A 17,193-nucleotide genomic window follows, 5' to 3' on the forward strand; every position below is an offset into this window, starting at 1 on the left:
GCTGGACTCCATTTCATTTATCATAGCATTTGATATCCTTTCCTTTTTATATGTTACCCAATGATTAAAAATGAGAAATTAATTGCTTTTCTAGTGTAATGTCTTTCTGCATTAAAACCATTTTTATTCAGTGCTTAAAGTCAAGGCTTTGGAAGCTCAGGGCAGGATAAACTAATGGTTGAGAATTCTGGCTCTATTGTCAGATTGACTGGAGTCCTTGCTTTGACCCTGACTAGCTAGGTAATCATGAGCAATTTTACTAGACCCTTCTGCACCTCAGTTTACATACGTGTAAATTGGGTACAACAGTACCAATCTGGCAAAGCTTTGTGTGGATTAAATTAGATAACGTCTGGCACATTGTGCACATTTAACACAGGATTAACATTATTAATACTATTTCATTAATATATTTATTTTGAGATGTAATATTAATATAATTCGATGGTATAATTAACAGGGCTGTTTGTTTCACATGTTCTCAAATTCCCAATAAATGAGTAAGAATTATCCTGATGACAGAAAACTCAAAGTAGGGAATCTTTTGCTGGTGAACTTGGATTAAAAGGGGTTCTTTTCTACCTCGGGCTTTCCTAGGTTACTCAGGCTTCAAGTCCCCTCTTTCCTAACTTCCAGTCAACACCGCAACCCTATTCTGAGCACACAGTAGGCTCTAATAATTATTTTTCACATTCAGCACATAAGCTCAAAGCTAAGGACCTTCATACAATCTCAAATTCTAAATCTCCATAGAAACACCTTTATGAGGAAGATAAGGTAAGAATCTTTCCTCAATCTATCTGGATCTTTTTTTTTTTTTTTTTTAATTTAAAAACCAAGTTATTGCAAAATGTCAACTAGGTAGGAAAGACTTTGAGTCTAGACATTGGTTCCAGGCAGGGACTTGAAAACCTTACAAAGACACACATCACACTATTATCTTAAGGAAATATTTCTCACTTTTAACAGAGGGCAGGGAAAGTTCCAATAGAAGGCTAGAGAGGCTGTACTGAACAATTGGATGACAGCGTGAAAGTCAAATAATGTAATTTCAATTGTAAAAAGTTCTACAAAAATTTTTGAGGTTGTATAGTATTCCTACGAACCACATTTAGACACTCTAATGAAAAAAAATGAAAAAAAATGACATGGTTTAATCAGACATAAAATTTTACAAAATAAAAAGGAAACTGAAATACAGAAAAATTCTCAAGATTCAAGATTCTCACCAGATATCCAAACATTGCAGAATTACAAGTATGGTATTATTAACACATTCTAAAATAAATACAACAAACTTAAAGCTTAATGTATTGGGAAGCAAACCCTTATATACTCTGCATAACTGTAATTGTATTTAATTTCTTAAAATCCTGCCACTTCTAAATAAACGATAGTAGCAGAAATAAAAACTCGCTTGGATGAACCACAATCAAGACCACGAACAGTTTCCATTTAAACAATAACAACACAATAGTATGGGCAACGTTACCGAAAGGCAGTATATAAGTCCGTGAAAAATAGAGAAAACTGGTTATATATGTATGTATATGGTTAATACACAAATATGCTCAGCATTAAAAAAAAGACTGCTCACATAGTGAGCTTTTGAAAGAAAGAGTAATCTTTCCTAAAGAAATAATAATGGGTAATTTGTCGATACTTATTTGTAGTTTAAGTTTGAAATATTAGCATTAATGGGTATGCTTAAAATAATACAATAATTTTCTATTCACCCAGTCCTGATCTTCATATTCTTAACAGTTTTAGAACAGGTGGGTACAGTGACCTGCTTTTTCAACCATTATATCCCCCAGACATGACTAATTTGAAGCTGAGCAAATTGCACATAATGGGCCAGGGATTCAAGTTCATGATTTTTAGTCAGCTGCATGGTTTCCACCCCCTCCTTCTTTCACCCCTGCAGCTGCCTCTCCATGAACTAAATTCACCAAACATAAAATCAAAAGAAATTTATTTTTAAAAATTTTTCAGCGGGCTTATTTTTAAGGAGGATAAAGATTAAGTTACATCTTTAAAAAATTTTCTTTTCCCTTGGGGGTTCTTAAATTTTTTTAATGATTCTAAATATTAAGAGAAGCTAGCTACTTCAGAAACCCTGTCAATACATAAGAAAACAATCAGATTCAAGATTTTATAATGGCTCAAAGTTTTTACAAAATCATAGATGGCATAATTCAGTGAAATTTTCAATACCCCAAATTCTACCATGTAGGATATTGCTTTCTATAGTTTTTTTTTTTTTTTTTCAATATCCCATCAACGATTTAGCAGTATATAGACACTGGCACAAAGAAAACAAACAAAACAAAAGCACACACACATACAAAATTTGGTTCTAAGAAGGCAATCGGGGCAGGCAGTATTTAAGCTGGCTAATCAAAACCCAGTCCCTCCCATTTGCTTTTGTATCTAATGTTTAAATTTTCCCCATCAATTCTAGAAGGCTGCAACCAAACATCAGTCTAGATGTCATATAAAATTTTCTAAGTACTGAAAATTTCATGCAATTTTATAACTGAAAGGAACCTTAAACTCAGTCTACCAATGGGGAAACAGAAGCCTGTTGGTTAACTGCTTGGGGTGCATGGTTTGTCATTATCATTTGGGGGTAGTTGCTTGTGTTTGTTTTGTATATATGTGTGCGTAGTACTTATACTCTTGTAATCAGGAGCTTTGCCATTCAGATGCTCCCCTTCCTAGGCTGCCATGTTTCCTTTCATCCAGGACAAGTGATCAAAAAGAAACATATATTATAAGTAATTTAAAATGAAGATTTCACTTTCTCCCTTGGTCTCTTACAGATATATTAGAAAGACACTTTCCACTCAGGACACCTGACTTCCAACATATCAGTGGAAATGAGCAGTGAAGGAATTCCCTTCTCACTGGGGAGAATGGAGAAGAGGTTTCAGAACTTTACACTTCAACCTTCCAGCCTACAAACAGCCTTCAACAACTGATTCCCCCAGACCACTTTGTTGAAGGTCTATTCTTTGCTCAATTTCATCTGCTTTCTAATTTAGGGAAGTATGGTAGAAAAATATCAACTTACCTTTTGTTGATATTTATTTCCCATATTTAGGTCTCATAGCATACCCAAGTTCTTAGATTTATTTAGTAGCAAAAAAATAAAAATAAAAATCTCTAAGTGGACTAGATAAAGGCTAACTCACTGTTCAAAGTGTTTAACATGAACTGGATCTGATTTTTTCAGTCTTCCAGCCAGAACTGGGGACAAAGCTGTGACAATTGAGGAAAGAGGGGAGCTAAGCAGTAAATTTACACAATTTTCCCCAAGAAGTGTTATGCACAGACATTTTTTTCAAGGAAAGTTGGAAATAAAGCAGTTTATTTATTGAAGGGAATCTAATTACAGTTGGAACCTATCACTAACTTTTTGAGAGTGTTACCAAGTATGGTTACTAACCAAGTTCTCTGGGAAAAACCACCCTTGGCAACAGTTACGCCCAGACAAACCCCTCTTTGAACACAAAACCGTTTTGATCCTACAGCAACTTTAATGTCCAGCAGCCACTCAGCAGCCACTTACCAGTGCCCTTGGACCATCTCCCCAGTACTAAGATTACAGAAATTGTACTAATTCCAGAAGTGCCCTAAGAAACCTACAACACTGGATGATGGGTTCTTCAAGGCTAAGAGATCGGCTTTAGGAAAAGAAAAAGAAACATACACCAACAAAACACCAGGGAACTATGTGTAATGGTTCGCTGCTTGTGCAAAAACCTCAAAGAGGATGAAGGTCAGACAGGGATAATAGGCCAATTTAATTCTGAAAGCACAAGGTGCAAGAAATTTTAATTATGGTCTGCCACTGAAATCACACAAGATCCAATGGCATCTAACTGCAACTGCTCATCAAGGGAGACAAGAGGTGTAATTGTAACCGCTGCATAATCACTGTGAGGGCACAGGGAAGGCTGCCTTTGGCTCCCAGCAGAGAATGTATTAAAATCCAATACAAGGAAACATGGAGATAACACGTAGCCAAACCGGAGCTAACAGGAAAGCTCAACCGTGTGTGTGTGTGTGTGTGTGTGTGTGTGTGTGTGTGTATGTGTGTGTGTGTATTTGCTAGCAGGAACTATAGCAAAGAAGACAGTATACTTTTCCTTCAATAAAAATATTAAGCCGTTTGGCCCAAATTGAGAATATGAACTTGGAAAACTCTGAATCCCTTTCTGCTTTGTGGATATATACACGAAGAAAGCCATATCTCCTCCAGAAATTTCTCTCCTCGGTGAAGCTTCGCGCACTCTCCTTTGTTTAAACAATTAGCCTGGATGTTACAGTGGTTTGCAGAACCAGACTCCCTTTAATTTGTTGCCATCTAACCCAAGTCTGGAGACAAAACGCCACGCACACGACTCAAGGTGCCCAAGCTCCCATCCCTACGACTACTACGCCCGCGCCGCGCGGACTCTCGAAAAGGGTAGCCCGTAGAAAGCCCCTCCATAGACTCCCTAGTTCGCAAAGTTTTACAAATTCCAGAAGTAAAGAAGAAAAAAATCTCCCATCCGCTCAGGTTGCAAAGTTGGCGCTGAAGTTTGTGCCGGGATGTCCTATATCTCGAGGGGAAAGGGGACGCGACTGTGCGGAGAGGTGGAAGGATGGATGAAGATGGAGAGACAGCGAGAGGGAGTGTTTCGAGTGGAAGGTCCACGAGACCACCTTCTTCACCCGGAAGGCTGTTGAGCTCCAAGAGGTCCCGGTGGTGCACACCAGGGGAGATCTCCCTAGGCGGGCGCCGTCGCCGGGCCGGGGGAGCTGTCACCTGCGCGGGGCTGTGGCGGGGGCGGGGGAAGCTCTCCAAGACACCAAAGGAGGACCAGGAGCCCCATACTCGCCCGCTCTTGGGGCTCTAGGAAATGGGGGAGGGGAGATTCGAGAGAGGGCAGGAGGCCAAAAGCAACACCTTTCGGATACGCAGTTCCTCTCCGACCTCTCCAACTTCCCGCAGCGCCAGACAAGCACTTTCCCCCACCGCACCCCATCCCATCCCGCCTCCCGGCCCTCCGCTCGGACCTGTGGACAGCCAAGGCGAGGGCTGGGTAGGGGTGCGGCGAGCAAGCGGAGGCGCGAAGGTCGGGACCCAAAATACAACTCGCCTCTTGGCTGAGGCGACCAAATGCGTTTACACATGCAAGGAGCACAGACCCGTAACAGGGCTACGAACGGGTTTGCGCGGGGCGCAGTTACCCGACTCTTCTGTTTTTCCTAATAAAGTCGATTACGTTGCCCTCCGGAGCCGATTGGGAGGGAACGGAAAGGAAAAGGGGGGAATGCGGGGAAAAGCGGGGGTGAGCAGCAATCAACTTTGTAACCAGCGCTTCCTCGCGCGATCCGTCGCCATGCTTAAGATTCCCACCCCCGCCACCCCCCTCCTTCCTTTCAAGTGGATACTGAAACTAGGCCAAAACTTTTTCCCCTCCTTTTCTCTTAGCCACTAGACTGGATTGTGCCCCACGGAGCCCCATGGAGCTCTGCTTTCTTAAGCACAATAGCCGGACTAATTAGATCATAGAAGCAAGGCAGCGATACTGTAACAAGTAGCCCGAGAGGCAAAGAGGGAAGGGGCCCGAAAAGAGAAAGGGGGAAAAGTTTGCAGCTCTCGCACTTACCAATCAAGCCTCCCACCAGAAAGGCGATGATTTGGAACACGAGCAGAATCCCACCAACAATGCATAGCTTCTTGGTGCTCATGTTTTCTATAATTGCCCCAGCCATTTTTGCGCCCCCCTTTTTCTTTTCTCTTGGAAATAAATGTTTATGGGTGTGCTTTTGCTCCCTTCTCCTCTCACGCTCCCTCCTCCCCCGCCTCTTTTCTGGGCGCTGCAAAACTTCAGGGGTGCGGGAGCCGGGCAAGGATGGGACCAGGACCGAAGGCGCCCGCACGGATTCCCCCGGCGCAGCCCGCTCGGGTTCCCCCAATGCCCGGAGCTGTGATTGTGGCCGCTCCGCCGGCTGTGGACGCTTAAAGGAGCAGGGAAGCGGATCACATGACACCGCCTCCCTCCCTTTCTTCCTCCCTCCCTCTCGCGCTTCCTCCCTCCCTCCCTACCTCCCTCTCTTCCTCTCCCCCTTGCCCGCCAGTGCGGGGCTCGGAGCTCCGGCGGGTGCTGGCGTCCCGCTCCCGGGGCTGGCAGGCAGCGTGTCCCGCCAGGGGCTGGTGTTGTTTCGAGGTCGATGTCGTTTGTTAAGTGGGTTCCCCCTACCTGCCTCTCACACGTTTCCTTTTCTGGTGCGAGACAGAAATCACCCGTGGACAGCTTTGCAGACCTTTAACTTACGCGCTGACTTTAGGAAATGATCCCCACCCCCAATTGCTAGAACTCTCTTTAGGAATGAGAATTTTTTAAAGGGACCCAAAGATGCTTAAGTCAAAGACTAGAGATGCAGAATAAAGTCTCAGCTTGGCTTCCTTCTACCTGATCCCAGCCTGGGTGGTAGGCATATACTCAGCGAAATCCGCCCTCCCCCCGCCCCCCACTGCACCCCTTAAGGAATCCTGCGCTCCAGCGAAATCAGACCACTGTTCATTACCACATTATCTTCCATTCCATGTGTTTCCGGAGCCTTGACCCTGGCACTTGCCTTAAAAATATTTGTTTTTACTCCATCAGAGTTTTAAATCTCATTTAAAAACCAACTTGTCTGCAAAACCTTGTTAATTTTCCAAACCACCTCCGTGTAATACCTCTGGGAAATGAGGCTATACGGTTCCTGTGTTTACATTCTTAGCTTCTATTGTAAGGACTTGAGTGTACACGTTTGTCTCCACCATAGAGCCATAAACTGCTGGGGGATAGAGACCAAGTTCATTCATATTTGTACCCCCTCTCCTCCGCCCTGTACCTAACAGAATTCTAGCTCCAGTAGGTCCTCCACAAACTTTTGTGAACTGAATAAATATGTGAAGGGGAAAGCAAGCCCATGGTTTGCATTTCAAAAGCCTAAAAGAGACATATGATTTAGATGGTACACATTGAGCTGCAATGTTTGTTGTCTTCTTGCAAGGATATATTTATATTTACACTTAAGGTCCAAGGGGGAAAAGAGAGTGGGATTTAAGAGATTTCCTGTTCTATTAAGCCTAAATTCCCAGGCCTGGATTTTTCATGTTTCATAAACTGGTCGCTTGGCCAGCACAAAACACATTGCCCAATAGCCTCTGACCCTGGTGACTACCCCCATTCCCACACATAACATGGTTTCCACCACCCACCATCCCTAACACATCTGGTTTCCTGCTTATCCCCTCCATCTAGGCCCTCTGATACCAAGGGAGTATCCCAAGCTCTGTCTCCTCCTCTACTCTGTTCCTGAACTTACAGTGCCGTTATAGAAGATGCCATAGAAGTTAAACTTCATAGAATAGAGGTGATCCTTTCTAGTGTCCAACTACACTAAACTACACTAGACACTTCTTAAGGGCCGGTACCAAATTCTATGTAGATACAACTCTGTCTCCTTGGAGTCTAACAATTCTTAATGATTCTGGGGATATAGTTGCTCTTTATTTACTCTTTCCTTAAACCCTTTAACCAGCAGTCACTTATTGATCCCTTAACCTGTTCCAGGCTTTGTTGTATAAGCCTTGGAGGATACAGAGGTTTAAAAATACTTGCCCCTGTCTGGGACTCCTCCACTCCAGCTGTTATTTTCTGAATAGTGATTGACAATCTTTACTTTGGTGAACACCAGATGGGGGAGGGGCGTGTAGGGGAGTATGGGGGTGGGGAGAAGCCAAAATAATTCTTGTCAAAAGCAGTGATCTGAAGTGTTTGATTGTTACCCAAACATAAATAGACCAATGCCTACCTTCTTTACCTTTTCAGAAGCTTGCTTCTTTTTTTTTTTTTTTTTTTCCTGACAGGAGTAGGTTCCAGGGCATCATAAAAAGAGTTAAGAATGACCTTCTCACCTCTGTTACTAGTTAACTCTACATTCTGTGTTCTCATCTCAGCAAGCTGCCAACTTCCATATATTTAAATAATAATGATGCCTTAGGGTTAGAATTGCTTTTTTTAATACTAGAGACGTTTTTAAAGTAAGGTTAATAGAATTCTACATCAAGATTTACTCTCTATTTGAAAGTACTTTTCACTAGGAATAAAGAAATGGTGTTCCAAGCTCTTCAAATATGAATTTGATCCATAAGAAATTCTTGGCTAGTTGAACTGATTTATTTGTTTAAGTTTAGTGAGCTCCTCAACTCATTTTTCTATCACTGCTACAATGCACCTCATCCCCTTGGCTCCCAAATGTATATCTTCAAAGTAACTGGCCTAACTCCTTAGATTTCAGTGTCATATCTAGAAATGAGAGGCTTGGATTAAAATACTAGTTCTCCAGCATGGTGATCCCCTATTTTGAAAAGGCACTTGTTATATAACAATTAAAATTAAAAAGAGATATTTCTAACTGCTAACCAGTATGTCTAACTTGCTTGAGATTACTAATATTGCCAAGCTGAGTGTGGGGCAAACACATGCAGCATTCATCACCATGAAGTGCTTAAAAATAAATTACAATTCCTACTATGTCTTTTTAAATATTAAAAATGACTGTTGGATTCTGATTTCCCAAGGGAATAGCACAGTTGAGTAGAAAAGAGCATGAGTGAGTAAGCTAGATGGGCTAGATTTGGGATGGAGTCTAGCTCCCAGCTCTACCCCTAACTATGTGTGGTCCCGGGCCATTACACAATCACCTACCCACTCTGCCACTCATTGGTTTCATCTGTAAGATGTAGATAATAATAGTACCTAGTTCATGGTGTGCTTGCAAAGTATTATGATTAATTATTATCATTAGAAACCCTTAAAGGAAATCAATAATCTCGTGTAAAAAAAACCCTGGTAAATCTGATCATAATTGGTTCTTTCTCAGCTCTAAAATTTTATCATGTTATATTTATTTTTTGAAATATATTTTAGGAGCAATCTGGCTGGCTAATTCCAACTAACGTGCTAATAAGGCCAACATCTAGTATTGCACTCTGAACGACAGTCAGTGAACTTTAAACATAGAAACATTCCGTTCTAAAAATTTCTTCGTCACTAATAAAACATTTGTTTTGGGTCACAAGGTAGATTGTCCTAGAGACGGATAATCCAGGTCTAACAACAGAAATTGATCATTCTAACTCAATTTCATTAGACTTTAAGTTAGGGATCCTGATTTACCCATCCTTTTATTTGAAGGGTTTGGCATATGGAAGGTCATAATGATGCTCAATGCATATTTATTGAATGGACAAATGAATAAATGAATATCTAACTGAAGGTGAATTAAATGCAACTCCTACCCCCTTCCCACATTCCTTATAGCATTTATTGACTAATGACTATCTGGCACATATATCCAGGGTTGTAGTTTATACCTACATCTATATATGTGCCGTATTGTCACCCTTGGCTTGCAAGCTTCTTAAGACCAAAAAGAGTGTGACTGAGTCTTTGTCTCTCTCGCAGCCCCAGCACAGCATCTTGCACAGAGGAGGGCTCAGTTCCTAGAGGTGAGAAAGCCCCCTTTGGAAACCAAAGGCAGCATATCATTATTGGCATTGCAGTTAATGTAATGCAGAGATCTAAAAGAATTGCATATACCCCTCAAATACCTAATTTACTTCCCAGAGGGACCTAACAAGAGTAATAATCTCACTCTTAGGCTTCTCATTCTCATAAATAGCTTTTATCTATAAATGGCACCCTGTGGCTCCTGCGTTGTTGATATTTTCTCTTAGTGCCTGTGAATGTGAGCAGGCACTTTGGGTTCACATTCTATTATTCAGTGTTACTTTTCTCTCTCTCTCTCTCTCTCTCTCTCTCTCTCTCCACACACACACACTCACAGCTTTTTTTAATGCTTATTTTTTTCCCCAGACAAAACCACACTTTCCTTCTCTCTTTATGAGCCCCATTGTCTCGTTTTGGATGTAAATACAAGACCTTTCCTAGCATCTCCTTTTGCACACTAATCTTGGGTAGGAGCTGTTCGAACCCAGGGCTGGGAAGACTGCTACTTCAACCTGATCTTTAGATGAAATTGTTTCATGAATACCTTACTGTCCCTTCCCATTTTACATATCTGCACCCTCCCTAAATAAACTCCATTTTACCTTTTCTTTAACACTCCATGTACATTTAACACATTAGGCTTATTCAGTCAGAGCTTTATGTCTTACTAGTTGTGTATATAAATTTGAAAAAAATACTTATTTTTTTGAGACTTACTTTTCTTATTTCTTTTTTTTTTAAGATGCTAATATCAACTTCATAAATTTTAATGAGCATTAAAAAAAATGTTACAAAGTACCTAACACAGAGCCTGACTTAAAGTGGGCACTGGACAAATATTTTACATGTTATAAGAAGGAAGTTTCTGTTCCCACATAGCAAAACAAAACAAAACAAAGAACTATAAAACCCTAATACTTGTTTCTTATGAAATTGCTTCTTTGAATCCAGGCAACTTTGAAGGAGCAGGTAAAAAAACTTTATAGGTTTCCAGAGGCCTCTGGTGGAAGGCAGCTGACACCTTGAACTAGCCAGTCAGCCTCCTGTTGTTTCCCAGGCTTGAAAGAGGCTGCAGCAGAGAGCTGGGATGCTTCCAGTGTTTAAACCCTCTGAGATGCCATGTGCTCAGTTTCTGGGGCAGAGGTGGAGGGAAAGGGCCTTTTCTCTCTTCCAGTTTCCATACCATAAGCCTAATGGGGTCGGAGCTGAGTGCTCCCTGCCCACCATGACTGCTCTCACGACAGCTCTCCCTCCCAGTCTCACCTTGTATTTTGTCAAGCTCATAAGCTCCTCTCCATCTGCTCCCCCCCAAGGAGAGTGGCAGGAGGAGGAGAGCCTGGACAGGCCAAGACACACATTTCCTGGACAGGCCAAGACACACATGCTCTGGACAGTGATTTTGTGATATGTAGACAACATCCAGCACTGTGGCACAGAGTCGGCACATAAATTTTGTTGCATGAATGAATGATGAATGAACGCATTCCAGTCCCCGGCTGTCCAGGAGTTCAGGATGGTCCCCTACAGATGGCCAATGGCAGGAAGAGGAACTCAGACTTAACCTCAGACCTAGACCATCTGGGGTGAGAATAGTCCCTGACTTGAGCCAAAGCCCAATCCTTACCCCATACTAATTGTAAATTCGCTCAGAATCATCACTAAGTAGCTCAGCATGAAGGATAATCTCCAATAAAAACAGCTTCAGGTTTCTATATGTAATATGGGAAAGTAAAAGTTGCATGAGGATAAAATACGTGAAAGTCAAGGACCTTTAATATTTCTACTTTGCATGAGATGAAGGAAACCGAGATGTATAGGAGTGAGGGAGGGCAGGTAATTCCCCAAATGTCAGATCTAACAGCAGCTAATAGCCCCTAATAATAATAATTATTATAACAGTAACAAGAACAAGAACTTATACTGATTGCTTCTTATGTACCAAGCATTATGCTAAATGCTTTACAAACATCATCATCATTAATACACACAACAGTCCTATGAGGTAGGTACTATTTTGATCATTTTAAAAAGAGAAAAGCCAGTTTAGAGAAGTTAAGGAATATTCTCTTACCTTCTATTAGTAAACCGGGAAGCTCAGATTCTAAAGCAGATGCAACACACCATTTATTCAATCACTAAATATTGATTGAGCTCCTGTGAGTGCCAGGAACTGATCTAGATGCTGGGGAAGAGCAGTGGGCTCAACAAAGGCCTTGCCCTCATGGAGCCTACATTAGAAAGTCTACTTCAGAGCCTCGGTTCTTATCTCCTTTATGTCAGCTGTGCCCTTTGAACTCAACATGGAAAGAAACCTGCAGGGCTGTGGAAATGAATAGAAATCACCTCCTTGGTTTGCCAAGGGGCCTCACTTCTGCTTTCCCCATGAGCTCTCAGGAAACATTCATTTAGAAACCCCTTTTCCTGCCAGTTCTAGACAGAACCATTTTAGTGTTTTTCGGCTGCCCCTTTGTTCATTGAGTCAACTCCGTTTTCTTCTTCTGCACCTTACTCCCACTCAGATCAAACTCCCTCCAATTCAGCCTTAAATCTTTGCAAGTCTTCTTTGCAGGTTTTTGCCACTAAGGCTTTTCCGAGTTGAAGACCAATTTTCAAGTCTAATGACTCATGAAAGTGATTGTTAAGCACAATTTCAGAGTGTTTTGAGGACATCCTTGAAGAATACAAGGAAAGACATTCAGCGCACAAAATTAATTTTGGCTTAATTAACCTGCAAATTGATTCCAAATATTTTTGTTTATTTTGCCATCCTGATATGAACTCCTAATAAAGAACCTCTTTACCAAAGATTTCAAGTTGCTTTATCAATATTATTCATTTTAATGTAACAATTTATGAGGGCAAAGTTTCTCAATTTCTAATATATGTTTTACCTTTCTAAGAAATCTGATATGGGAAACCTGTATGATTAGATGGTACTTTCTTTCATTTACTTTATAAATATTTATTATGTGTTTACCATTGCCGTGTATCTGGCAAGTGCTGAGCTGCAAATACAAAAAAGACAGATATGCTCTTACTTTCATAAAATTTTAATCTCAGGTATGTAAGAGGGTCTTGGTGATGCCATGGCTCTCTTAGCCAAGATGGTAAGTCCTAAAGAATCACCCATATAAGAGTGATGGAAGAGACTTCAGATCTGAGGAAGGAACAGGACAGGGGGTGCTCTCCCTGGCTGGGTGCACAGGAACTTCACACTCTGGCTGCATTTGATCTTCACCGGGTCAGCATTGTGTAGCAGTGAAGAGCCTGGGCTCTGGAGCCAAACTAGCTGGGGTCTGAATCTGAATCTGGTTTTGCTACTTACTAGTTGTATGGCTGGGCTAGTTAGGGTAATTGTTTTGTCACTCAGTGCCTTCATCTATAAAATGGGAATAATAATACTCTTCCTAAATATGAATGTTATGAAGATTAAATGAGATAATTTGTGTCAAGTATTTAAAATAGTGCCTGAAGTATTAAGTTACTCAAAAACAAAAACAAAAAATAAACAGAAGTTTTTCCTCTTCTGCTACTGCCACAAGGATACATTGGGTTCTGTTCACTTAAAACATCTTAATAAATCTCCAAAGCACCACATGTTGTTGTACATATATTCATTAGTAATTATTATTATCCATTATTAATTTTTTAGGCATCTCCTATGTGCCAGGTGCTATTACATAATTACGTGAGGCAATGTGAGAGGCAAAGATTTAGCTTAAACAGATCTAGGCGAAATTCGGGGACCTTAAGCAAATAACTCGACCTCTCAGAACTTCAGGGAAGTTGCCTGTAAAATGGTGATCATGGTATCTTCACAAAAGCTGTGGGGAGGATTGAATACATTCAGTGTATAAAGAGTTTAGCAAAGTGCCAGACATTTGATAAGCATTCAATATTAAGGAGGAAGTAGAGGAAGAGGAAGAGGATTAATGTAGAGGTGATAGGCATTATTTAGTTAGAAAACTAAGGTTCAATGAACCCAACCCTTGCCCTCCCATTCTGCACTGTTTAGGGACTCTATTTCTTGTTTGCCAGGTTCCCCTTGTTTGCCTATAATCCTTGTTGACAACTCTTTCTCATTGAATGATCCTGCTCTTAGCAAGCTCTGGAACTGTGGATTGGAGTTGACTATCTTTCAAGTATCACACATACTTTGAGATACTTTTTGATCCTCCTCCCTCCTAAGCAGATACAGCATCGCCCTTGGGTGAAGCCTTATATAGCTATATCTATTGTGTCCCTTCACACATGCTACTTGATATTGCAGTTATCTGGGCACTTATCATATCTGCTCTAGTAGATCACAGTTTTGTTTTGTTCTGTTTTTAAGACAAAAGAGCTATGTTTTGCTTGGAAGTCTTTTTATTTAATTCTAGTAGAATTCCAGACTCTGTAGTGATACTCCCAGATCATTGCCTCTTCATTCCACCCTCCCCCCGCAGCCCCGAAAATAAATATTTTGTTTTACTGGGGATATTGGGAAAAGGAGCATCAGGCATTACCACTCTCAGCCTCCAAACTGATGATTTTCCTATGCCTAATCTCCAAAGGAGCAATGAACTACCTTTTAGGCAAAGCATACCTCTTTACTTATACACATATTGCTATATAACTTTACTTATGCTCTATTTAAGAGAGCTGGCCAGCATAGCCTCAGGTTAATAGCATGTGCTCTGTTTAGCCCTTGCTCCCAGGGTAAGAGTAAGAATTAAATCAGTTAGCCGGTGAAAAGGACTTAATAGGTAGAGTACTTAGCACATTGTATACACTTGGTAAATGTTAGCTATTATTATTACCTCTATCACCTTCTATGGCTTGGTTCTTCAATAATCTCCTTTCATCCCTTCCCTCAATCTTATTCTCAAGTCTTCCTAACCTAACAATACCTTTCTCAACCTTGTATTCTACATAATTCATTACAGTCACTAGATTCTTTCCTTGACTATAAATCAAACTTCTGGAATGAACAGTTCACATTTGCTAGTTTTATAACTTGTCTTCTCATTCCCTCTCTGACCCGCTGTAGACAATCTAGATTCCAGACCCAACATTCTACTGCCTCTGGTCTGACAAAGGCCACCAGTGACCTCTTTGGTGTTCATCCTACTTGATGTCTTTGAAATGTAACACTTCTCCTTTTGAAAAAATCTCTCCCCACTTTATTCTTGGTCTCCCTACTATTTCTGTATCATCTCCTCTCTCGTTCACTGGCTCCATTTCCTTTGCTCACTCCTGAATGTTAGTATTCCCAAGTATCCTCTCCTTTACTTTATCTCTTCTCATAGGGTTGATGGAAAAATCTGTATCATCAGACCTGATTTCTTGGTTGAACTTTAGACTTATAGAGCCAATCGCTTCCTAGACGTCTCTGTCTGGACAAACCACATGTACCTCCAAATCAACCAGATGTCTTCCCTATCTCATTTAATGGCTCAACTATCCAACCATTCGCCCAAGTTACATATTTCAAAGCCATTCTTGTTTCATTATCCACAAATCCAATCAGCCAGACCAAATGGTACCTTCCTTACTCATAATAAGCTAGCCTCTCCTCTTCATCCTCCCCACCTCTCTGTAAGTCCAGCTTGGATTGTTGAAGATCTTCTGTATCAGGTCTCCAATCTCTCTCTTTTTTTTATTTTTTTTTAGTATAGCTAATCTAGTCTGTACATAGTTTCCAAAGTGTGGTCATTATAAAATACATATCTGTCTTCTTCACTTTCTGAATATAACTTTACAATATCTTCTCATCGCCTACAAATAAAGCTTATTTTTTAAAGCCCATATCTAGCAGAAGCTCATTGAGTTTTCTAAAATCTAGATGCTGTGACTACCCTTTGTCTCTAGACTCACCAAGGCACTCCTTTGTACCTCACTGTGTATAATTCACAGTCTAGCTCATGTTTTTCTCCTTGTATCATGATCATTGGGTTGACCAATGGACTTAGGAGACCAGTCGACTCCTAAGGTGGTGTCACCAAACTATGATTCCACGATATTCCCGCTCATGTATTACCTCTTTCAAAGTGCTGGCTATCCAAAGATGCAAACGGAAACTGGAAATCATCTTAGACATATCCTTTATAAATGTAGTCAACAGATGTTGAGAATATTATCTGCCAGACATCACAAATAATACACCATCATACTAACACTGAATACATACTTACTATGTGAAAGGCCCTGTTTGAAGTGAGATAAAGATAGATAGACTGTATGTAGTATATAAAATATAACACTTAGAATTAAAATAGTATAATAAAAGTATGTACCTCAAATGGTTGTGGTGAGGATTAAATGTTTTAAATGTACTCTGATATATATGACTGAGAACATTCAATCCTCACCACAGCCATATAAGATACATACTATTATTCTATTTTAGACACTGAGAGAAACTTTGGTTTAGAAAGAATTAGTAATTTACTCAAGATCACACAGCTAATAAATACTGGAGCTGGGCTTTGAACCCAGTGTAGCACCAAAGTCCATGCACTTAAGAGTTATTCTCTTCTGCTATTGGTTTAAATAGCAGTAATAGTAACATCCCTTAAGGTTTTCTATGTACGAGGCACTGCTCTGAATATATTGCATGTATTACTTCATTCAATCCCCACCACACCCTTTATGAGATAGGTGCTATTTTTTCCCTTGATTACTGATGCAAATGAACTTGGCTTACAGAAAACCAAATAAAAATTCAAACTGAAAACCCAGACAATCTGGAAGTGAACATTCACTTCAAAAGAGTATGCATTTCCTCTTCTAAAAGGTTTATTTCAGGATTCTTTGGAATTTTAGATTTCTCATATCATATATCACAAACTTTCAGATACTTTTGAAAGTTTGAAAGGAGGGGTCTCTTTATTCATCCCACCATCCACCTATTTAGCAAACATTTATCGAGCACCCACTGTATGCAAGACATTAAATACTCGAGAGAATGTTTCTCCTCTCAAAAAAATAAATATCCATAAAATGACAAGAACATTATAAATAATGAGTACAATGAAGTGTGACAGGTAGAATTGCAGAGGTTAAGAGAACAATTTCTAGATGCAGACAGACTGTTCAAAGTTTGGCTTTGTCACTTCTTTTATGTCCTTAGAAAATTCATATAAACATTTTATGAGTCTTTTTTTTTTCATAGTATCTACGTCATGTGATTGCTGTCGAGACTTTAAGTTTTAATAAATATAAAGAACTTTGATCAGGGCCTGGAATGTGATAACACTAAGTAAAGGGCAGCTACAGTCAGTAGTAGTCATGGTATTACCAAAAGGGTACACTGGCCTTGGAAAGCAGGAATAAAGAAAGTGCTTACTTTATATGAGAGAAAAGAAAGGAGTTCAGATGAGACTTTGGAGTGAAAGATAGCTCTAGATGACTGTTAAAGGATAAGTAGGAATTCCCCTGATAGACAAAAAGGAAAAATATAGATAGGCAAGGTTAAAATCAGGAAACGGGAACTCTTAAAGTTCATACATCTAGCCGAGAAGTTGGTATAATATGTCTTTGTTTCTCCAACATATTGCTTTGGAGACATATAGCCATGGGAGATAGGAACATCACAAGGGTGGAGAAGTGATGTTCTCATTATGATTACAGATCTTTGAAAGCTATCATT

General features: G+C 40.3%; 1 protein-coding gene across 2 annotated transcripts in view; it reads right to left on the bottom strand.

The window, feature by feature from the left end:
- Positions 1-6,064, bottom strand: part of WLS (wntless Wnt ligand secretion mediator) — a 93,313-nt gene extending 87,249 nt beyond the window's left edge. Inside the window, exon 1 of one of the 2 annotated variants that reach the window (XM_006919308.3) lies at positions 5,664-6,064. In XM_006919308.3, the coding sequence (XP_006919370.1) occupies positions 5,664-5,769 (106 nt within the window). In that variant the 5' untranslated portion in view covers positions 5,770-6,064. The remainder of the gene's footprint in view (positions 1-5,663) is intronic. The other variant, XM_006919309.3, reaches the window with a different exon arrangement.
- Between the last annotated feature and the right edge of the window lie 11,129 nt (positions 6,065-17,193).

Source organism: Pteropus alecto, unplaced genomic scaffold (genome assembly GCF_000325575.1).
Source record: "Pteropus alecto unplaced genomic scaffold, ASM32557v1 scaffold25, whole genome shotgun sequence".
Lineage (NCBI taxonomy): Eukaryota > Metazoa > Chordata > Mammalia > Chiroptera > Pteropodidae > Pteropus > Pteropus alecto.